Genomic DNA, 25052 nt, shown 5'->3' with positions numbered 1-25052 from the left:
AGCCTGCGAGCCTGTGTGTGGGTGCAGCTGAGTGGAGAAAAACGGGAACCGGGAAGCCGCCCACCGGCCCCCTGCTCAATTGCCGCGTTTGCCGTTGCCGCTGCCATTGCCATTGCCGGTGGACAAGGAAGGCAAGCCTTTGAAGTGCAGCGGCGGGAGAGAGGCGGGTCAGCGGGTCAGCTGGCCTGCAGTAGCGGGCTGCAGCAGCGGCAGCGGCGGCGTCGCCAAAAGCCGGCAATCAGGGTGTAGAATTAAAAATACCGGCACCAGGCTCCCCCTTGTAATTACATCCTGCAGTCCGGACGGGCACACAGGGCGGGGCCCCGACGGTGGTGTATGCTCGACAGTGGCGGTGGCGGCCTGTCAGACGGACCAGTAAACTTTGCCAGAGCCTGTCAATGACCTTGCCAGAGCCCCATCTACTGCGGTCTCTCACAGGATCAGGGCAGCCGACGGAGAAGTGGAGACTGTGACCGCGACCGAGTGGTGAGTAGTGGCGGTGGAGCAAGGGCGAGCCTTCAGTCTTTTCCTGCCTCCGGGTACTTTGAATACGTCTACAGTCTGAACTGCTTGTCGGAATAACACCAAATTGTGCAGAAAGACGCAGGAAGGAAAGCTTGGGAGGAGTACGGGTGAAACACCGAGGCTGCACACATTGTGAAGATGTGAACTGCTGACCATAAAGCCTACAGATCTTTAAGTGGTGCTGCTGATCCTGAGTTGGCTGTCGTTCTGCTAAGGAGGTGAACTCTTGTCGTACAGCTGTAACTGTGGGAAGAACGCTCCTGTCATTCCAAAGCGCTGTTCATTTCAAAGCGCTATTTGGCAGCGCTTGTACTTAACTGCACGCGTTTCCCGCTTCGCGGGAAACACTCGTGATTGTGGGCTTGTAGGCGGACAGGGAGGCCAGGAAACATCATCGCCCACAAGCCATCTGGGCCTGGAGCACCTCCCCGCCACGCCCCCCTCACCTGGCTCTAATTGCGCTGCAGGACCGGCAATCGCAGGACGCGCGCGGGCGGCGCCGGGCTAAGCCCGGGCAAAGGGCAGGCCCTCTGAGCCCTCAGAGACCGAAGTAGGCCAGGCTGGGCCCACTCTTTTCATTTGTCTATATTTATTTATGGTTAAATACTGTGGCACTTTGCATTGTTAACATACGTAATTGCGTGACCTAAGATAGTATTTATTTTCTGTTGCCATTATACGTGGTTTTGAATTTTGTGGTGCATTACTCTGCCTTGCCTTGTGTTTTAAATTTTAGCTGGTTTTGTATTTATACTTACTGTCTACTTTTTTATATCTTTTTATTGTGTAGTGAGAATATAAATATGACCGCCAAAAAGCTGCAATCAGGGAGAATTCTCATGGGTAGAGCGTGTAGCAAGACTAAATCTAATCCTCTACGAAATAAGAATGCACAGCTACCCCTCGTTAAGGGACAATGTCAATTATTTGACTTATGGGATAAACCCTCAAATATACCGGTGCCAAATGGGGTCGCTTCTCCTATTAAAATTGTACGTGCAGACGTTTGTGTGGTAAATACTCCAGGTGTAATTATTCCCTTGTCGGTGGTTGATGATCATTTTGATTCTAATTCTACTGATATACACCCTCCTTTAGAGAACATTCCTAATGCACCTTCTCCCCCAGGTGCTTCTTCTTTAATAATAGTGAGCCCGCCTCAACCTATCCCTATGGCTCCGTCGGGGCACACTTTGACTTTAAATTCTGTAGGGGGTGTTTTGGCGACTCCTGATGAAAACTCTTTATTTCCAGATATTGATATGGAGCTCTGTAAAAGGTACCTTCCTGACATCCCTTCTGAACCTGTGGGCTCCACTAAAACACCACCAGTTTCAGGTCCATCTGGCTTGCTGTTATATAGCAGTACGCCCTCTATGAAGTCTTCTGATATGTATTCTTTGTCCAATCTTTCTAAGAGTCCCGAGTTGGAGCAATCCGGCATGAGTTAATTAAACCTGATAGGCAGGATAGACCAATTTCTGAGTCAATGATTGCCCTTGAACATTTGTTGTCCTCCATTCTGTCATTATTGGGTAGATTTGTTGGTAGTTCGGATTGTATATTGGAGGCAGTTACACAGATTTTGACGGCCCTGGTGAATAAAAACGTTGAGAAGGTTTGTAGTTTGGCTCCGCAAGTAGACCCTATTACGCTTTCTTCATCTAAGGCTCCTTTAGTTGTAGTAAACTCGCCTAAACCTCAACCCTACGTTGGAAATACTTTATCAGTGGTTTCTGATGTAAATGTTTTATCTGGGGCAAAGGTTGATCTGGCCCCTACTCCATTATCATCAGCTAACAACAATGCCATTGATGATGATTTAAAAATTGAAGAGCTTGAGGCAATTGAGGGATTGAATGATACTAATACTAATAAAGAACTTTTTCCAATCTTTTGTCCCGAGGAAAATATTAAAATGGAGGAAAACAAAAAAGGAAAGTCAAAAACTATCAGAGGGAAAAAGAGGAAACCTGTCCGTAGACACAAGCAAAAAAGACAGAGAAAAGTTGTCTTTGGCTGCTTGGAGAATTCTCCCTTAAAAGATTTTGTAATTGATTCTCCTGTAAAGTTGTCTGCTGACTTGGTTGGTCCTACAGCTCTGGGACAAAATTATTCAGTAATGGAAGTTATTCCCTTGGAGGGTGTGAACCCCGTCCCCGAGGAATGGGTATCTGCACCTGAAAGTGTTGTTGGATTTCCTGGTAGGGTTTCGATTCCTGCACCTGTGGAAGATAGGAAGATTACTATACCCTCTCTACTAACCCCTCTTAATCCAGAGGCCCTACCTTTTTTGGTTGGTGACAGAGAGTCAAGAAACCCGAATGCAATCCCTAATAGAGAAGGGGTTGATACTCTCTTATTGGACTTTTTCCCCCTATTTGATTCTGGTCTAATATTAAATAGATCTATGTTACTCAAATGTTTCGGAGAGCTCGAGGGATTAAAATTATTACAATCTAATGATATTGATTTGGTTACGATCTTGAAAGGTGAGGATAGGATGTATATTAGGGCAAAATTCTATTCTAAATTAATTGTAAACCTTATCCTCCATCAGGCTGAGAAGTTTCAATGTAGAGGGATTGATGTTATACCATTTGTATCACATGGGAAAGAGGATAATGCAGTCAAAAATTCCTTCCTGCTCCCATCTGGTTCAAGTGGGTTTGCCCAGGGCTTCGAGGACTTAAAGATAAGTTTAACTAAAAGTACCCGGCAAGTGACATACAGAATTCTTATCTCTGTGGTCCCAAATAGGACTATGGATGAGGAAAACTGCCAATGGAATTGGTTGCCCGGTGTCCTGTCCAGTCAATCCACTTGTCATCCCAAATTATTTTCACACCTTTAGCAGCGGACTGAAGATAATCTCATCGAACGCTGCTGGCTTGGGGGCGTGGTTTGGACGCCGATCGGGATGGCGGCGTGAGCTTGCAGCTCCGCGCAGGGTTCCGCAATTTCTCCTGAAAACCGTGCCTGGGGCGACCCCTGGTCGGCGCAACTTGTCTGCGAAGTGTTGGGGAACAACTGGTGAACGGAGGAGCCCTCTTCAGGGTCCGTTAGCCCCACGGAGACCGAGACAGACGACGTTCGAGGTGTTGCCCGGAGTGTGAGGAAAATGGCGGCGGCGAGGGTCGATGGTCTCTGAACCAAAACTGAGCGGATTTAGCATCGGCTAACGGGGTGGCCCGCCTGTGCGAGATCGGAGTTGCAGGATCTGCTGGCACGGACCTGAGGAGTGGGGGAGATTGGTGGTTACTGTTGGATTGGAGCACTGGAGACCGCGCTCATCTCTACTTTTCCTCCCCCTCCCCCCTCCACCCCGGATCTGGAGAAAGTGGGAAGGACGGAGCTAGAACTTTTGATCCCTGGCACGACGGGCATTGCAGAGGCTCCCTGTCACGTTCGCTGCTGAGGAGCACGTCTCCTGGATAGAGATTACCAGGACTTGGTGAGGTCCGGCCTGCCCGTGTAGCTGCGACAGAGACACCTAAGATGGCGGCTGAGAATGGAGCGGCCATCACGGGGCAGAGCCGGGAGGATTCGGCCGCGCTATCCCAGGTTGGCGAGGCCTCCCCGCCGATGATGGATCAGGAGCAGAGACTGAATCGGCGGCTGGATGCTATTCTGGAAGCCATCACCTCGACCAAGGAGGCATTGCAGCAGGACATTGCGCAGGTCGCCACGGGGCTGGGGCTCCTGAGAGCGGATCATGCTAAATTGGCGGACAAGGTTAAGGACCATGAACAGCTGTTGTTGGACCTGAAACCGGCGGTGGTGACCGCGGAACATAAGATAACAGATATTTTGGCCCGGCTGGACTCGTTGGAGCGGAGAGCGGAAGATGCTGAAAGCCGCAACAGGCGGAACAACGTACGGGTCGTCGGCCTGCCGGAAAGAATTGAGGGGGAGGATGCGGTGGCCTACATGGAGGACTGGTTCAGGACAGTGATGGCACCGGAGGGTATTACTCCCTTCTTTACGTTGGAGCGGGCGCACAGGGTGCCTGCTCGCCCGCCAGCGCTTGGCCGCCCCCCCAGACTGATGGTGGTGAAGCTTCTTCATTACAAAGATCGGGACCTCCTCATCCAGAAAGCTCGGGCCTCGGGCCCGTATGAGGTGGAGAACAGCCGGGTCACGATCTTCCCGGACTATACTCAGGCGGTCCAGAAGAATAGGGCATCCTTCTTGGTGGTGAAAAAGGAGCTGCGGGAGGAAGGCATCCAATATTCCTTGCTCTTCCCGGCCAAACTGCGGATAATCCTGGATGGGACCACTCATTTTTTCCAAACTCTGGATGAAGTGTGGCTGTGGCTGGAATCATACCGAGCTGGTACGGACAGGAATAACAAGAGTCAACGTGCGAAGCCTAACCCGCCCAAGGTCCGGAAATCTCAGAGGATTCGCTCCCGCACCAAGCTTCAACGAGAGAAACGAGAGGCCCAAATGGCTGCGGACAAGAGAGGGGCGCTGGCAGCGACGGCGGCCCTTACGAGGTCACAGCGGGAGAGTGACTTGGCGGCAACGGATTCTGGAGAAGACGGTGGCAGGACTGGAGAGGACTTTTCGGAGGCGGAGAGCTTAAAGGGGCCGGTGGTCACCCCCCAAACGTCTGATGAGATTTTTCATGGCTGATTCTTCTATGGGACTTGGGACACTGTGTCTGGTAGGGTGGCATCCTGTTGGCGCTGGGAGGGTCGCCTGGTGGGGTGCAGCATCAGTTGGCGGGATGGAATGCGCGGGGTGCGGGCTCCGCCTGGCCGGGGTCGGCGGTAACTCACTCCCTCAGGGCCCTTAAGGCCTTCTGTGGTGGCGACCACAGGCTAGTCGGATGTGTGTGTTGTTTGAGGTTTGGATCGGGGCTCACACTGGGTTTGTAGGCTCTGTCCTGGGGAGTGGGGTTTGGGGTGTTTTTCTTTTGACTTGTTTGGGGGGGGGGGGCAACCGCTGTGATGTGGGCATGGAACGGCTATACCTGAACTGGATTGCTCGAAGCTGGTATGGGGACGTTACCTAACTTGAAATGCCTAACGTGGAATGTCCGAGGACTGCGAACTATGGTCAAACGCCGCAAAGTGCACGCTTATTTGGGGAGGCAGGGGGTTCAGGTTGCCATGCTGCAGGAGACTCATCTCACGAAACAGGAATGCATAGCACTACAGAAGAGGTGGCGGGGTCAGGTCTTTGGCACTGCTTACTCCGCGTTTGCTAGAGGGGTACTGATATGGGTGCGGGCGGAGATACCGTTCCAGGCGCTGAATCACTTGGTGGATCCTGAGGGCAGATATGTGGCAGTGGAGGGGAGGTTGTATGGCCGGGATGTGGTGTTCAGCTGCATTTACGCTCCCAATGTGGATCAGGCCCGCTTCTTTGATGGTCTGTCTGGCTCCTTGGCCTCTTTCTTAGCGGGGCCTCTGATACTGGGGGGGGACTTTAATTCGATCACAGATGTGGCCTTAGATAGATCCCACCCACCACTCGTTGATTCCCCTGTACGTAAGTTAGCCGCACACAGGAAGGATTGGCAGGACAGATGGGGATTAGTGGATGTGTGGTGGGAACAGCACCGGGATAGTAGGGACTATTCCTTTTTTTCAGCCCTCCACGCCTTGCATGTGAGGATTGATTCGGTACTGTGCAGCGGATCCTTAGCCCCATTGGTCTCCCATACGGAGTATCTGGCCAGGACCGTATCGGATCATAATCCTTTGCTGATGCATATCCAATGGCAGAGGGCGCGCTCCGCGATTCCAACATGGCGGCTCCGGCCCGACACCAGGACTCGGTGTTCAGTGACGCAGTCCAGCGGGGCATAGATCAGTATTTTGGCGAGAATGAGGGGACAGCTTCTTGTAGGTCCACTGAATGGGACGCTATGAAAGTGGTGGTGAGAGGTGTATGCTTGGGGAGGTTCTCGAATGCTCGAACGTTGGTGTTGAGTGCGCTTGCCAGTGCTGAAGAGAAATTGAGGGACTTGGAGCGGCGTAGGCCGAACCGGCCGGATCTACAGACCCGGCTGCTAGAAGCTAAAGAGGTGGTGGCCACCGCAACGGAACGGTTGCGGAGCTATGACTATAGACAATATGCCATAAGAGCTCATGATGAGAGGGATAAGGTGGGCACGTTACTGGCTAGACTCGCTAATCCTGAACTCAGAGGTTGCCCGGTCTTGAGCATCAAAAATGATCTGGGGGAGACGGTCTACTCCCAAACGGCGGTACTGGAGTGCTTTAGGGCCTACTATGCTGAGTTGTACGAGAGTCAATTAGGAGTGGGGGCATGCGAAATAGCGGAATATATGGAGTCAGTGCAGCTGCCGGGGCTTGATGACGACGATGCGAAGGACCTGGGAGGTCCTGTCACGCTGGCCGAGATTCGGGCAGCCATTAAACACATGGCAAGGAATAAGACACCAGGGGTGGACGGTCTGCCCATAGAATTTTACCAGAAGTATGCTGATAGCCTGGCGCCCAGACTACTGGTGGTTTATGAGGAGGCTCACAAGTTAGGGAAACTGCCCGGATCGCTGAGGGAGGCATTGATAGTGCCGTTGCTAAAGCCCGGCAAGGAAGCGACTGATGTGCGATCTTATAGGTCCAAGTCCATGCTGACGGTGGACTATAAGATACTAAGTCGGATCTTAGCCACCAGGTTGGCCCCACACATGACCAGCCTGGTGCACAGGGACCAAGCGGGGTTTATCCCAACGAGGAATACGGCGTTGAATATTCGCCGTCTGATAGGGATACTGGACGGCACGGTGGAAACGGACGGTACCCAGGCGGTGCTATCTGTGGACATTGAGAAGGCTTTTGATAGTTTAGAATGGGTTTATTTGGATGAAGTCCTAGTGAGGTTCGGCATAGGTGAAGGGTTCCGCAAATGGACAAAGGTGTTATATTCCTCGGCGACGGCGCGAGTACGACTGGGCAATCTGGTGTCAGCGGCTTATCCTGTTGGTAGGGGGACGAGACAGGGGTGCTCCCTTTCCCCCTTCTGTTTGCACTGGCGATGGAGCCACTAGCGGTATGAGCCAGGTCGGGAGACATGTACGCAGGGATTGAGAGAGGTGGCCAGTTGCACTACATATCATTGTACGCGGGCGATTTACTACTGTATATGGAGGATACGGACCGGGCTCTGGAGGGAGCGGTGAAGATGCTGTCTGAGTTTGGCCGGCTATCGGGCCTCAGGGTCAATTGGACGAAGACGTGTGTTTTCCCGCTTAGAGCGACCACCCCCTGCCCCGCCCGTGATATAGGGGTGGTATGGGAGCCATCTTGCTTTACTTATCTGGGAGTCCGTATTTACCACGAGGTCGCGGACTTATTAGAGGGCAATATTGGGCGGTGCGTACGGGCCCTGAGGGGTTGCATGTCTTTCTGGGCGTCCCTCCCCCTATCAGTGTTGGGTAGAGTGGCGCTGCTGAAGGTGGTGGCGCTTCCGCGGCTCTTGTACTATTTTCGCACGTTGCCCGTTTGGATTCCCCAGAGGGTCTTCAGGGATCTGCGGACGATGGTCATTGACTTCCTTTGGGGGCGTGGCCGCCGCAGAGTGGCACTTAATACGTTGCTCCGTCCTAAGCTTGAGGGGGGGATGGCCGTCCCGGACTTTGAGTTGTATTATTTGGCAGCGCAGCTTCAGGTTCTCACACAGCATGTGGCTAGGGTGTATAGGGGACTGGAACGTGATCGAGAGCAGGGGATACAGCGCCAAGTCTTGGCCTATATCATTATGCAGCAGAAATTGGACTTGCGAAGTCTTACTATGGAGGAGCGGACGCTCAGGTTGTGCTGGCAGAGGAGTCTGAGGAGGGCGAAGGCGGCCCGGCGGTATGCCCCGGAGATACCGATAGGCATGCTGACTGCACTGCAGCATGGGGGCGACTGGTCTCCATTGTCGGAGTGGGAGGAGCTGGGACTGCAAGTGGTGGGGGACTTGTACGTTGATGGTACGCTGGTACCCTTCCGCACGCTACAAGAACAGTTTGGGCTGCCGGAGGGGAGCTTCCTCTTGCATGCGGCTGTGGTGGCGGCCATGCAAAAGCATTGGAGAGAGGGGCTCATTGAACCGGGCACAACTATGGCTTGCCAGTATGTAGTGATGGCCGCCGGCACCTTTAAAGCGGTGACCTGCCTTCATAATAGGATGTTGCATGAGGGGTTGGAACTGCTCCTGGGCCTGAAAGCGAAATGGGAGGTGAGTATAGGCAGGCCCATTCCGGACACGGTGTGGGGTCATATCCTTAAGCGCACATGGAAGGGCACGAGGAATGCGCGCTTTCAGCAGGTGCACTTTTATGTTTTGCATAGGGCCTATTTGACGCCGGAGAAAATCAAACGATACTTTCAGGTTCAGGAGGCGCGGTGTCCGAGGTGCATGGCGTTGGAGGCAGATTTGGATCACCTGTTATGGGGCTGCCCGAAACTGGAGGACTACTGGGAGGAGGTTGGGGGACTCCTCAATGCAGTGACCGACAGGGAAGTGGAGTTTGATATGGCGGCGTGCTTGTTGCTCTGGTTCCCACATACAAAAAACACTAAGGTGACCAGCAAATTTATTGACCTGGGGCTGATATTAGCGCAAAGGGAGATCACCTGGCACTGGAAGTCCAGGGAGGGGCCATCCGTGAGGAGGTGGACGAACGAATTGCTGAGGTGGTCTGAATGCGAGAGTGTGCTCCGTATGAGACAAGCAGTAAAGCTTGATAACGAAAAGAGCCTGTAATCAGCACCGGCGTGGGAATTGATAGTGCAAGCTCTGCGTGACTCCCTGGTGGACGATGAGGATTGAATGGTTGAGGCATGAGGACACTGCGAGGCTTACGAGTATGGAGGTATATATGTAGATCTGTAGCGGGACCCATACCGGAGCTAGGGACACGGCACACATCATTAGCGGTTGCTGGGGGGGAGGGCGCGGGTGTTGTTCTAGGGCTGTTGGGAGAAGGGTTAGACACCGGGACCCAGGTTGGGGACGGAGGCACTTCTGGGCTGTGACCGTCTCTAAGGGTGTGGAGCAGGGACAGATAGCGGCGCAGGGGTGGAGGCACATGGCTCTGTCGCGACAGGACCCCGCAGGGTCTGGGGGGCGGGATTGCAGTATCACCATGAGACTGGGCTGCTAGCTTGTGCTGGACGGTGTTGGGGTTGAGTTCAGGGTTGGTGGGGTAAAATGCAGATACATGAAAGGTTTTCGACCATTGTCCCTCAGGGATGCGCACTGTGATGTCTTACTGGCAATCTAGAACATTATGCCGCCCGGCCCCCGGGATACGGGCTGAATGGCTGAACCATGCGGGGAGACACCATGAGTGAGCTGGTTGATTTATTGTATGCAATGGTTTCTAATTCTGCAATAAAAACAAATTTAAAAAAAAAAAATGGAACGCTGCTGGCTTCAAAAATGTCCCGGAGAAACTGCAGTATCTTTCTTCATTGAAGGCCCCTGTAATTTGTTTACAAGAAACATGGTGTGTAGATAAAATGCCAGTAGTAAAGGATTACTTTTGCCTACAAGGGGGAGCCTCCCATCAAAGAGAGGCCATGCTAAGGGTGGTATTGCTTGCTTACTTTCCAATCAGATAAGGTGGAATTTTTCTCACCACCTGGATTCAAGTAAGCTGTTTCAATCAGTAACATTGTTTAGTGCGGACAATGTGGAGAACTTGAAACCCCTAGTAATTATTAACTCCTATATTCCCCGGAAGCTTGTTTCGATATTATTCTAAAACAGGTTTTTGACTATACAAAGAAAATTATGGATAAAACTCCTGCTCCCCATGTAATACTAGTGGGAGATTTTAATTGTCATGTCTCAAACCTAAGTTTGGAACTTTTTCGAAACAAATTGAAAGAGGAATCTCTCCATATCCCCCGGGCTGTTTTCCCGGATAAGATTAAAACAAATAAGAGAGGGAAACAGTTTTTAAATGAACTTGTTGAGATGGAGGGGATTATAGTAAACGGAAGATTTTCCTCTGATTTTCCAGCTCATTGTACCCATAGATCCATTCATGGTGGGTCTATCTTGGATTATGTGGCTATAGATATGAATAGTTTTTATATTCTAAACGACCAATCAATTTTGCAGACTACACTGAGTGATCATAATGTGTTATCGGTATCAGTGTTGATAAATCCGCCTATCACTGACTCCTGGACTCCTAGCGGTGACTTTGTTAATTTTGCTAACAATACTGGACGTTGTTTTTGGAATTCCACGGAAATTATGGGCCTAGAACCTATTATAGAGAATAAATTAAATGCTTTATAAAGGGAGGACAGCTCGTCTATACCCCTCTTTGAAGATTTTTTGAAGGTGGTAACGTCTGTTGCTAGAAAACCCTCTCGACAAAAAAGGAAGAAAATAATTCCTAGCTCTATTTTGTGTCTCAATAGGGAAATAAATAAACTAGTTAGGGAACAATATCTTTGCAGATCCCTCGATAGAAACAATAAAATAACCCTTCTGAGAAGAAGGAGGTATAGGGTCAAAATGAAAATAAAAAAGGATAAAGAGGACACAATATGGGTCAGCTTGCGTGAGGCCGCAGTGCGCGGGCAAGCAAGGTTGTTCTGGTCCTTAATTAGTGAGGGCTGCGGAACAAGGTCTTTTCCTTCTCCAATTCCCATTGCTGAAGTCGTTTGGACTAGTTTTATTTCTAACCTTTACGCGAGCAATGGCTGTTTATATGCCTATGAGGATTGTAAAGAAGATAGTTCCCTTATAGATCCTCCCTCTGAGAGGGTTATCGAACGGGCTATAATAGAATTGCGCTCTTCTGGTGCAATGGGCCCAGATGAGCTACCTGTTTTGGTTCTGAAGCAGGATCCCAGCTCTTGGAGCAAGATTTTGTTTCCGATATTTAGGTACTGCTTTATGAGCAAAACAGTTCTGCCATCTTGGAAGGGTAGCATTTTGGTGCCGCTGTTCAAGAAGGGCGATAGGAATGTTCCTCAAAACTATCGCCTAATTGCCCTTCTTGATGCAATTGGTAAGGTCTTTTCCAAATGCCTACTATACTCAATAAATGAGTGGGTAGCTTATAGTAATATATTGCCCCTTGAACAGACAGGTTTTCGTAAGAGTCATGGTACTCTTGATAATCTTACGGCGTTACAGATTATTACAGACAAATATGTGAGGGTCCACGGCGGTAAAGTGTACGCAGCGTTCATTGATTTCTCAACAGCGTTTGATAAGGTAGATCGTCCGCTGTTATGGAGGAAGCTGTCTGCGCTGGGTATGCCTCTTATTTTGTTAGAGCTGGTGCGCGCCCTTCACACAGATACTTGGTGTAAGGTCCTTTTGGGGGGAGAAAGAGGGCTATCTAGGGTCATTTACTCTGTTAATGGCCTCAAGCAGGGTTGTTTGTTAGCCCCTATTCTTTTTTCTTTATATATCTCGAATCTCCCTATGACTCTGGCTGCCTGCGAAGGAATAGCGCCCATGCTGGGAGGTGTCGGGATTTCTAGTTTACTCTACGCCGATGATATTTTATTGTTGGATTTAACGCCTGCATTTATTCGCTGAAACTCACTTTCTCAAAATAAATATTTCTAAAAGCAAAATAATGTGTATCGCTGGCAATAAAAAATCTAAATCTGTGAAATTTGGATGGACAGTTGGGGAACTTAAGTTGGAAGTTGTGAATAGCTATGTTTTCTTGGGGAAAGTAATAACTAATAACTCCAGTGAGAAACCCCATATTGATAACAACATGCGGAAAGCAGTGGCCCAAGGGAAAAGTTTACAAGCCCTTTATTCAGCCACAGGGAGGCGCCACTTTTCCTTCCTGTTAGTAGTATTTCGTGCCAAGATCCCGTCCACTTTGCTATATGGACTTGAAATAGTGGATTTGGGGCAATGGGGATTTTTGCAGTTGGCAGAGGGGAAGATTTTTCGGAATCTAACCTCTACCAATAATTCATGTACAGCTGCAGCTTTTAGACTGGAGTTTGGAGCTCGTAGTAGTTGGGCCCAGGGCCTAGCGGGGTTGGTGCACTGAGTTGCCTGTTTGGCGAAGGGGGAAGCGGGGACACTAAGACGCTTAATGAAAGACGAATTATTGGGGTCTTTCAATGAATTCTACCTTCTTGTAAAAAATTTCAGAAGGGCAGTGACACTTCTGAAATTAGATGAGACCTCCCTTTTCTCCCTCTCCCAGGGCCAATTAAAACTAGTTTTGAAACGGGCCTCATGGACACTTAGTTTCAGATTAGATAGGGAGTATATTGTAACTAGGAAGGGAGTCACTCCATTTGTCTCATCTTGTGTAATCAAATATAGGCAACCCTACATATCCTGGAATTTATCGCATGGTGTCCGACGATTCTGGTTTCTGTTAAGACAAGATCTCCTGCCTTTAAATATACTTCTGTCCAAGTGGTATGGTACTTCCGCAGCTTGCAACTTTTGCAACTGCCCCAAACAAGATCTGAGTCACGTCATATTTATATGTCCTCCCCTGCTCCCTTTCCGTCGCAAATGGCTACGCCATATTTGCTTGAAATTGAGTATTCTCACTGCTAATGCTTTTGTACATGCTTTAAATAACCCTCCTAATGAGATGTTTTGTTTTAATGTTTTTAACTTTTTTAAATGCTTTTTAGATATTTATTGAGGGGCTTCTTCTTTTAGCATAGTATGCATTACTGATTCTTGTAACCCGTATTGGCCTTTTTTACAGAAATTTTAACTTTGTAATGTGCTTTGTTCTTTTTTCTGTAAAAATGGTTTTGTATGTTGTATTCATTGTGTTATCTTTTGTGGATCTCTTCGAAGTTCCGAATCAAATAAAATAAACTTGAAAACTACTTGATGAATGGATAGATACTTGGATGAAAGAGACATGGGAGCTCTTCTAGGGAGGATTGGGCTCGCTTGCTTCTCTTGCTTGGTGCAATCAGAGCAGGGTATGAAGCTGCCCTTTATCACACATACATATAGGGCTTTTTATGGACACAATCGTGTGTAAATCCTGAATATTGGGTTTCTTGTATTTTGCATATATTTTGGGTTTTTTATGCATACATTTTTTGTGTCATTTTTATTTGTTGGAGGCTGATTTGAGTAGAAATGGTCTTGTGGAAACAGTGAAACTGGATACGTGCTGCGATTGCATGCAGTGAAAAAGCAACATCCATTATCTTGCAAGACGTTAGTACGGGGGCGGGGGCATATGTCACGATGATTTCACTCAGATCATGTCAAACCGTATTTCAGTTAAGACAGTCAATCGTTGCAAAAATGTTACATTTTTCATGTGGACGCACTGCCACCCATTCCTTATCATTATGTTTCAGCAACACTGTTAATTTAATAGTTTCATATTTCAGGTGCTAACCTATTCCAAAAATTCTTGAAAGCACAAAAAGCTTCATATGCTTCTAAATTAGAAGCTGGAGCTGCTTTTCTAAATGAGAGATACACTTACCTCTTGAGCAGACTGCGCTGGCATCCTCGCCGTGGGCACAGTTATGCACAGCCATCCCACGGTGAGGACACGTCCACAACGCGTACTCATACCCGCTGCAATTCACATCGTCAAGGAGGATGGGCCCGGTGCCCGGACCATAGGAGGCGGTCCCTGGAGCGGACACTGCTCTTCCACAGCCCAGTTCTCTGCATACTGCATCTGCATCTTCAAGACCCCAGCCGTCATCACATACCGTCCCCCAAGAGGAGCCGTAATAGACCTCAACACGACCCTCACATCTGTTTGGGCCGTTCACAAGCCGAACGGGGAACTGAACTGAAAGAAGTAAAAAACAAACACACCTTTATGTATTCATTCACCTCTGCAAATACTGTCACAGGAAGCAAGTATTTAAGTGCTACCCACTGAACTTTATTGTACCTTTGGAATGCTTCCAAGTTAAGGTACTAATTGGGCAACACAGTGGTGTATTCTCTTCTTGAGCACATTGGAGAAATGTGGGCACTGGCAAACATCAATAAAATGCAAATAATGTAGTATAGCCACAGTGAGGAGGCTACACCCCAGACTAAAGATGCAGCCATTTACAAGACCACAATCATTTCATTTTCATGTGGTTTACCAAATGTAGCCGTGTAAAAGTGGCTTTTATTTCAATTTGAATGTATGTAATTTCAACCCAGTTTATGCTCCTCATATGCCCTCTCGGGTTTCTTCCATGTTTAACTGTGTATAGCAAAGACCTTGATTTGGGGTAATAAGTAAGACCAATGGGGGCAGCTACATGATATGTATTTCTTCTAAGAACCGTAGGAGGATATTGCAGCTTAACGACATCCATACAGGCAGACCGTGCTTCTAAGACCATAGGCGCTCTAAACCCCGTGAAGCCCTCATCTGAGGCTTGGAGTTGTCATGAAGTGTGGTGTGTGGACATGCACAATACATTCCATGTATGACCACCAGCATTCCTGTAAACCATTTTGCCGAATACACCACAGTATATTTCCCAAATGTTTTCTCTGCATTGCTTTGGACCTTCTCCCGTCCAGCAGAACGTTCATAAGAGGATGCATGTTATTTTTGAAGACGGGCCACCTGTGGAGCACTCCAATGAAAGACATCTACACCACCAATGATCATCTAACCTTTAGTAAAATGCTGAAAGCGTTTCTCTTCCTAAAACCAGCGATAAAACAGACAACCACATCTAACCTCAATTAGTAAATGTCTATCACTCCTCAAATCGCTCTCCAGTTTCTTACTAAGCAAAGAAGCTCTCCTCAACCGTCCGATATCACCATTTCTAACACGTTAAGGGCTCCCTGGATTGAAGCCACATATTAAAACAAAAAATGAACATATATAATCAGTGCTTTAAATGGGACCCAGCGGCCCCATCCAACTCTGCTCCGGCAACAAAGTGCCCACGAGGCTGTCCCAGGAATTAGATATATGCAATGGCAGGTCACCACTGCCCAAGACAGCAAAGGAAACAAGAGTCCAAAATTAAGGCACTATTCGTAACTGAGAAAAGAAGGTACAGTAATATTTATTCGCCTACCTACCCTCAGCCACTACGTACATTTCTGTAGCACTCATGACACAGGCAGTGTCGGAGGGGTGATAAGAACTGTGGGCTCCGCCCTACTGCCGGCTTAGCTGGGGAGCCAGGCCCTAGCAATAATTATCCCCAATTAGAGGCTCGGGCAGGATGCAGGCCTTTTGATGAAAAGGGTGAATGTTTAAGCAGCTCGAAAGATTATTTAGGGAAATACAGAAACATACTGCGTGCATTCCTCTTTTAAAAATTATCTGCACCACAGCTGCCTGCATAAAAGACAGCCATAGTGCCCGCCCTGGAAGAAGAGTGCCTGTGCTGAGCGCCGAAAACCACAGGTACAAATTAAGCACTGGGAAGGGCTAACTTTACTCCCATGGGCGTCCGCAGGGGGGGGCAAGAGGGGGCACTTGCCTCCCCCTGAATCTGGTGAGTCAGTGTGGCATTTATTTTCAAGAAACAAATATATTGGAACCGAACTTCGGAACTTTTTATTTTGTGAGAGAGCAGGCCTCTTCATTGTTAGGCCAGCAGCAGCACCAAAATGCCTATGACATCATGACGCCGGAGAGTGCCACCTATCCTACGCTGCAAAGTACCGCGCCGGGCGCGCCCGCGCGTAAGGTCACACACAGGCGGGCCCCCACCACGCACACAGTGGTGTTTGTTTCCAGGGCCGGCCCGGTGACACCGTCATTTAGGAGCAGCCCGGCGCCGAGCAGGAATTTGTGAAAACGCATGGCTGCTGCCTGTTCAGAGTAGCATTTAGCGAAGGTCTGCAAGTAAGAGAGAAATCTGTTTCTCATCAAAAATGAATGGTTTGTGTCATTTGTGTATATAATATTAAGACGAAGGCGGTAGTGGGGGTTCACGAATCACGACCTTTCCCCCGCCCCGCAGATCACAGGCCCCCTTAAGTCTGCTTGAGCCGCCGCCCAGGACCCATTAACTACCGATGCCTCACAGGTCATGCCTGCGCGCTAACCTTCCTCTGATCAGCCTTCAGCTCCTACCTTAGCCCCACCACGCGCGCCGCGCTTACACGTGGTTTTGAGCCCGCCCATGTTTCCTAACATCACTTATGGCCCGATCTGCCAATTGTTCCACTACACGAGGTGATAATCTGACCCGTGGTCTCTAGCAGCTATCACTCACGGACCTGCCCCATTCTTCATATCACGCGCGCTGCTCAGGCCACTTTGCACTACATGGAGCATTACACCACACAGGCGCTCTGCACTACACGGAACCCTGCACCACACAGGCTACTCTGCAGCACATGAAACACTGCACCACGCAGGCCGCTCTTACCCACATGAAGCTCTTCACACCACACAATGTGTTCATCAGCATCACATAAGGTGCGTCACAAGACGGGTTTCACTTTCTCAGCACACAGGATTGCCAGCAACACGGTGCATTCGGGAGAAAGGCATTTGTAAAACTAACAGCGAATTAGAATGTTTTAATGGACTATAAATACTTCATTAAACTATGTTGGAGTTAAAAAAGTTTTTCATCGGTAAATGTTGTGTATATGTCAGAAATTGTTCTTTCATCCTGCCTACACGAATGTAGAATCATTTCTGGTATATGTATTGGAGTTACAATACTTTAAACCATTTACTACCACAGAAGCAACAACATCGTGCAAAAATGATTCAAGCTGTTTTACGCATCAAATATAAGGTTCTTTCGTGTTCCTCATCACCAAAAATAATTTCTAATTCTGTGTTCATTTCTTCAAATAATGTGCTTTGATGGTCTGCATTTTGCTATCCTTTCTCCTTGAGTGGAGTGAACCTCTATGGGATAAAAGAGGGGCGTGAGGGGGCTCACACACGGCTTAGTCCTGCCCCCGCGACTTAATTCAAGCACCAACTGCTCCCGGACCTGCTATTTCACCATGTTACCCGCTCCGCAGTCACGCGTTCTGCCGTTCTCAGTCCTGCTGCCTGGCTGTTTTTAAAGCGCAAACTAACTGTCCACCGGCATCCATGTAGACGCTGGCCCAGCCTTGCACGTTCTATGCCTTGCACTAGGATTTATTGATCCAGTTGACAGAAGGTACATACTAAAGCGTTTCACTGTTCTAAACTGAACTCCAGTTTTTAAACCACTGCATCAGTTCCTCCCCCAACGGTAATTTTCACATTGCTGAAAAAAAGAATTTCTAAGTCAGTATTTTTCTTGGCAGAGATGTGATTAGCTGAAAAATGTGATGGTGTACGGATATGTTTATATTTCATTGTCAGGAAATTGCGGTGCTCTCCATTTTTCTGTTCAGCAGCTTCAGTTAATGGGGCAATTATTCAGTTTGTTTCAGGTGCACAGACCAAGGAGTCATTGGCCTTGGAAGCAGCCAGGGTCGGATTGGGAGATGGGCCAGTACTGAGGCCGCCCAGCACTGAGGCCGCCCAGCTGTTAGGCAGTGTATTTTACCCCCAGTGCCTCGTCTGTAGTAAACCCAGCTGCCAGGAACACCTCATACAAACCATTGTTTGTAGCCATAGAAAGGTGTGTATTCCACCCAGCTGGCTCGGCCCACTCGCGCACAGAATGTGAGAGTCCTTTGCCCTCTCCGAACTGATCACGTGCTTGGGCCTGAGCAACCTTTAGAAATGTGGGGGATAGGGGTCGAGGTGGAATAAAGCAGTTGTGTTGCCCCAGTCGTTATGGTTTATTGGGCATTTATCAGCCCCAGTGGCATCAATGCCTTTGAGGTGGCCTCTCGGGGGGGTTTCAAGTAGCCCACGGGGTTTGAAGACTGAGGCCAGAGGTTGATGTGGGACGGGCCCAGAAGAGAACAGTTTTTCAACAGAGTGTACAAGAACCCTAAATGTTATACAAGCCAGCGATGCAGTCTTATGTACATTTTACTAGTTTGACCTCACCTGGTGTAGTACATGCAGGCCTGTTTCCTAAGAGTATTTACCTTACCTAGATGCAGCGCATAACACGAGCTGAGTTGCTTGTAAAGGTTCGAGGAGCTCAGATGGTGGAAGGGGTTCTGGTGGCAGAATTGAGCTCTCCAAAGTGTGAAAGCAGTGTGAGTTTCATTCTCATTCAAACTTTGGCCTCTCTGCAGAGCACAGTAGAGGTGCCGCAAGTCAAAACTGACTCAGGTGCCGCATCAGTTTTTAGTGGAGTGCCCTGGCACAGCTGTGATTGTTGGGAATTAAGGGGGAGCTGCTGAGGTTGGTTCAGCACTGGGTTACAGGCAGGTCCCAAACAAGGCAGAAACTTTGACTGTTTACGAGTCGAACATAGTGCACCAGTTGATGTCCAGGCGCTTCACAAAACCGAGCTAGAGCCCCCCCCAAAAGTGCAAAACTCAAAAAGGAACACAGATTAAAAATCACCACTCTGAGCCTACATTGGTTTCACACACTGTGTGCAGTCCAGCATGTGGCATGTCACACTGAGTGAGGCATGACATGCACCGCATACGTGCTCTTTGATTATGTCTCCTGCCTTTGGTTGCAGCACAGTTCCACCGAGGTCAGGGGGCATCACCCCTTTATGGGGTGGGTGCCTTAAGTGCAGGTCTGCATTTGGGGCTGTCCCAGAAGGATGGCCCTGTCAGTCTGGGGGAGGCAGGAAAGGGTCTCTTGTCACTGCCGGACACCGCAAGAAGCACAGGCAGGTCAGGAGCTGCAGAAAGAAACCCGTCTACCCGGTGACAGTGGGTAGAAGGAGCATGAGGGTGTAGAAGGCACCGCCCTGCTCTGAGGACACATAGATGTAGCATCGAGATAGGAATGGTCCTGATGAATGCCGGTGATCTCACACCACTAGGGAAGAAACATGTTGACCGTAAGCATCTATTGCATATTAACAGTGATACTGTCACACTGTTAGATTGTTTTTATATTGACGTCCAGACGGATCCTAATAAATAATTGTTTGTGTCTATATAGTCATTTTAATTCATTACATTTATTGATTTTGTTTCCACTGCACATTATCAGCATCACATGCTTTGGAAACACATCATCCATCTACCCGGACATTAGTCGAGTGTTTTGCCAGCCGTTCTATCTGGGCTATGGTACACAGACTGTGTCCTTGGTGGTCCTAAATGACGATGCTCCGCCAAATGGGTGGGCTGATAGGACTTTTTACAGGTCTAGATGGTTTTCAACTCATGTGTTAGCTATTTCTTTTGGCTTGGTTTTCTGCAACTACCGGGTTCCGACTTAACTGATTAGACCTACAAGCTTCATGAGTTGTGTATTCTAATTGTTATCCAGTTTCAAATGCAGAATTCACCACTTTTTATCCTCAGCTTGGCCTGAGCATTACCCGATCCTGGTTGTCTGCCATTTTAGCCCCGCCCCTATTGATTAACATTAGCCACGTCCCTTCATTTGCCAGGTTTGCCCCCCCCTGGAAAAATTTCTGCGGACGCCCATGTTTACTCCCATGGAGCCATAACCCAGGTCAGTCATGTTGTCATGCAAAGGCAGTGATTAGTGTTGGAGGGGCACACAAAGGAAAGCAGCGTCTGTGCTGAACAAAAAGATGAAGAAAAAAAAAAGCTTTGGGGAAGGTTGAGGATTGTGTGGCACTGCCCCTCACTTTGGTACGGCCAGTGTATTTCCCTAAAGGGGACAGGAGTACTGACTGGCAGCCCCATCCCATTTCACAGCCTAATGGAGGAAGGAGGCGGGGGCTTAACACTTTAAGGCTAATAGCCCTTTCGCACTTGATCAACAGGGCAGGGTCTGTCTAGACCCTGTCCTGTTGATCACAGCATGACGCAAGGCAATCCCTCTCAAACCCCTGCAGTTTGGGCCCATTCAAGTGAGCACTGCTGACTCTGCAAAAGGCCCCTGAGGGGCTCAATGACTTGCAAGCTCCTCCGAAGCAGAGCGGCGTCTGCCCATGAGCTGGAGGACATACTTAACCGTAGACTGCTGTGCTCTCGGTGAGGGTACCGGTACTCTCTCTGACCTAAGAAAAGTGCTGGTACTGAGGGCCAGAAAATTCAGAAGTGCCGGTACTCAGTACCGGTGAGTACCAGCCCATTTAAAGCACTGTATCTAATGAAAAAAGGATGACAACGGTATCTAATCTACAGCAGCAGTGGCAAAAAATGTGTCTCTAGGGAAATAGGAAGGAAACAGCACACATGACCAGCGGAGCCTTGTCCAGATAAGCCACCAACCATCTAACTTTTGAGTCGACTTTTCTAACTGATGATGAAAATCAACTACTTCGACAAATGTATGTACTCAGAGCACCGGGATGTCTGAACCATGAAGTAGCTGAGTAGTTCTCATTCGCTTCCATACACCTGAGTTCAGTTTCATATTTGAACAAATCTCTAATCTATTTACAAATACAACCTCAAATAGGGCGCGCAGAAAAAAACCCACAAGCACAGACTGCACAGATATTTCCTATCTCACTGTTCACAGCAACATCATTCAACTGATTACTAACGTACTGATGCACATGGTATCCATGCTGCATGGTGTAGAAATACAAACGCAAGAGTTCTGAACATTTTAGAATCAAACCTTTAGTTAAATAACCCAAGGAGCTCTTAATACTGAAAATATGTGTAAAGGAATTACTTGCAAGTTGGTACAACTAATGAAAATGTGACGTTTCAGAACAAATAAATAACTTATTAGTTTCATGCTTGAAAATACAAAGGTGGTCCAAATGCTTCCAAATTTCAGACTGATGCTGCTCTTTAAAGTGGGAGTTGCACTCACCTCTTGAGCATACGACGCTGGCATCCTCACTGTGGGCACAGTTGTGCACATCAATCCCGTTGTGCGGACACTTCCACAGCGCATATTCGGACCCCAGACAGTTGACATCATCTAGGAAGATAGGCCCGTTGCCCTGACCATAGAAGGCGGAGCCTGGAGCAGAGACTGCTGATCCACAATCCAGTTCTCTGCACACCACGTTGGCATCTTCAAGGCCCCAATTGTCATCACATACTGTCCCCCATTGGGATCCATAAAAGGCCTCAACACGACCCTCACATCTGTTTGTGCCATTTACAAGTCGAATTGGGAAATGAGCTGAAACAAATAGAAAGAAAATGCAACTTTTAAGACCTTAACCTCAGGACAAAACAACTACTGACTATTGAGGGATAAACAAATGTGTACCACACATTGAACATTTGAGAACTTAAATGTTTAGGTACGAAAAGTAGAAACACAGTCAGGTATTCACTTGCTGCAGCCGTTGGAAGAACGGCAAGCACATGGTAAATATCTCTCCGTAAAGTACAAAATAAACAGTATAGTCAAAATGACAATGGTACCTCTAGAAATGTTTCTGAGAAGGAGCAGACATGGCCTCCATCACCTAGAATTGTGAAGAATGTGCACACAAACACACACTCAGAAGTAAATATGTGTGTTTACATACATATATATCACTGAAAAAAAAGTTTAAAACTGAATTAGGTTTTCAGTCATACGTGGAAAACCACAGAACTTGACCAGCTATAGTGTGTAATGCACGAAACACAGACAAAACTCACAACGGCTGCCATAATTATCTCTTGCTTGAAAACCTTTTTTTTCCAGCGCCACTTGGGTATGGGTGATTTGTGCATGGTGGGTGTGAGGAAAGTGGTGCACATTGTGAGTCCCACACCAAAACTGGAGAATTTCATTGGAATTCTGTGCTCCAGTCATTATCATAACTTAGTGTTGGAAGTGGAGGTCCCTGTCGCTTACCGCTGCCACCAAATGCTGGAGGCATGCGTCCTTGACCCCTTGCTTCAACCTTATGTTAAGTAAGGACACCATCTGAGATAGCCCTGCTCACCCCCTTAGTAGCTTGGCATGAGCAGCCAGGCTTATCTCCAAGGCACGAGTGTTCAGTATGTGCAACCTTGCTCACAGTAACCCCATGATGTCATCACAAATAGACTCCACATGAGTATAGATAAAAATGAGTATAATCTTAATCTAAGCAATTATACACTACTACCACATGATACAAAAAATTCTTGTGGGTTTGGCAGGTTTTAAACCCAACCACCGCTTCTTAACCAACAGTTATGCTAATTTCTAACCATTTCCCAAAAGGTTAGGCAAGTTGTATTGCTAGAATCACACACGTTGCAAAAGGAGACAATGCTGCAATGCATAGCGATATTCTCTTATACTGAGCAACAGAGAAACAATGCCATGCGTAGAGCCACAGTCATGCACTTGCACGTTAAGGAATAATGCAATGTGCATCAAACTCAGCATGCCCTGTACCAGGAAGAAACAAAGCAATGCGTCATGCTACAATCCTGTACAGTGCAATAAAGAAATAATTCACTGTGCCACGTTATATTCAGATTCTGTGCACTAAAGAAATAATGCAATGCGTCACGTTACAATCAGGTAATATGCAAGGGAAAAATAATGTAGTGCGTAGTGCAACAAGCATAAAGTTCGTCAGGCACAAATGTGGCCAGGCGTCATACGACAGTTCGATAGTTTGTTAGCAGCAATTATGCAAAGTGTAATACAACAGTTTTACGTGCTTCCTTAACAGTGCCCTCATAATGGATCAAATGATGACACAAAAGTACTGCTTCCAACTCCGGCCCCAGTACTCCCCCATCCTGGGTCAGACTGAAGCGGGAGGCTGAGAGAGTGTCCCTCTGGGCCCGCACCCCACCCCAGGTGTTGATCCATGTTACCTGAGGGGGCACGATCCTACTCTCCTCCCCGACATCAGCAACTTGGTCCTTGATTCAGAACTCGATCACGGGTTGCGGAGGACTCGGGCTGGTGGCTCAGTTCTTCTGTGCCTGCCAGTCTGGGCCACTGCTGATTGACTCCGAGGGCCCCTATGACTTGGCCCTCACTTCGGCGGTCTCAGTCCACACCAAGACCCGCCCTCAGCACTGTGGAGACTTTACTTCAATTCGGTGCACACCGGAAACCGGCACTCATCACCAGCACCTTCAGGTTGCACTTCAACATGCACACCGTGCATCCGATACTCGCCTCTTCTTTGGTACTCACGACGATCCAGCACTGTGCACCAACACTCTGCTTGTACCTCAACACGCACCCTGCGTATTCAAGCTTCTCCTCTTCTCCCAGTGCAAACGATGTCCAGGTGCTCTTTACCAACACCCTGGCTGCACCACGACACGCACTCTTGCGCATCTGAGTCTCACCCCATCACCCCGTGCACACGATATCCAGGCTCTCTTCCCTAAAGCCCTGGCTTAACCACAACACTCTTCCAAGTTTCCCTTGAAACTCCAGGTGCCCAAGATCTCAGGGCACAACTTGTGAAGTTCTCAGGCTAGACAGAACACAAGCACCCACGGCGTATCTGAGAGTCTTCTCTGAAAAATGTTATATTCCTGTGTTTCAAAAACAGGGAGCCAGCTCAACTCGGGCCCTTGGGGTTTCAAGACACAGCATACAGCACAGTCTTCTTCAAGCAGGGGGACCCAGCGCCTCCAAGCACAGTTCCAACACCCTCTTCCTTAGTTAGAACAGCTAACTGCAGACCAGCCCCAGATCACGAAGCAAGGATTGGTCTATTTACAGCATTCTCTTCAGTTGCTCCTTCTTTAGCGGAGGTTCCTCTTGACCACAGAATGGGTCCAAGCCTTTTCAGTCTCAATCCATATCTGTTTCATTCCAACGTTCAGGGGTTTCAGCTCTCATAGTTTTACCCCTTAATGTCTTTGAAGTTTGTATGTGCTCAGGGGTCCATGACCCCTCCCTAAATCAGTTCTGGGTGTCTCCCTCCCAGTGTCACCTCTCTTCCTTTGATACTGGGGGTCTGGATCCTTAATCACTCAGCAGGAGATGGGTCAATTGGTTTATTGCACCAGCCCAGGCCTTTTTACCTCCTTTGTCTTCTCCTCCCCCTACTCTCCAGATGTGGGCAGCCTGGTGCCATCTCAACTTCTCCCTGAGTCAAGACCTCTCCCACCTCCTCTCACCTTTCAGTTCCTAACAGACAATCCACATTTCAGAGACACACACAAATGCTCAGAGCACAAACTCAGCCACTTTCTAAAAGAGTGGCTTTTTAAACAAACATGGCCAGATGTTGGTGAATTCAATTTAGCGAGTCCTTAATAGCAATTTTTACTGAATCACTATTAAGCACTCGCTAAATTGAATGTAGGTAGGAATCGCAAAAATATTTGTGATTCCTTAATATTGCTTAATTACGAATCGCGAATTGAGATTCGCAAAACAAGGAATACCATCCCATATATTGGCATGGGCCAAGAGGCCCATAGGAATGAATAGAATTTGCGCCCGCAATTTGCGAATAAACAAGAGGCACTCGCAATTTCAAGGGTGCAAGAGTTCCAAAAGGACACCCTGTTGCACCCCGGAAATGTGCATGTGTGCACATGTGGCGCACATAAATACCCTAAGGGCATGAATGTGCGCCACATGGCACTTTTAAAAAAGCAAAAAAGTGCTTTTTAAAGGAAATCTCTAATTACCACCAACTTGAAGTTGGTGGTAATTAGCGATTCCTTAAGGCTAAAGTGCACTTTCTTTG

General features: G+C 48.2%; 1 protein-coding gene across 1 annotated transcript in view; it reads right to left on the bottom strand.

Moving 5' to 3' along the window:
• Positions 1-25052, bottom strand: part of LOC147712245 (scavenger receptor cysteine-rich domain-containing protein DMBT1-like) — a 283837-nt gene that overhangs the window by 21471 nt on the left and 237314 nt on the right. Inside the window, exons 12-13 of the mRNA XM_086922978.1 lie at positions 21257-21574; positions 13967-14284 (exon numbers count right to left, since the gene is read on the bottom strand). Coding sequence (XP_086779104.1) covers positions 13967-14284; positions 21257-21574 — 636 coding nt within the window. The remainder of the gene's footprint in view (positions 1-13966; positions 14285-21256; positions 21575-25052) is intronic.

Source organism: Lissotriton vulgaris, chromosome 5, assembly GCF_964263255.1.
Source record: "Lissotriton vulgaris chromosome 5, aLisVul1.2, whole genome shotgun sequence".
Taxonomy (NCBI): Eukaryota; Metazoa; Chordata; class Amphibia; order Caudata; family Salamandridae; genus Lissotriton; species Lissotriton vulgaris.
The sequence above is the reverse complement of the archived record's forward strand: the minus strand, read 5'-3'. Positions and strand labels throughout refer to the sequence as shown.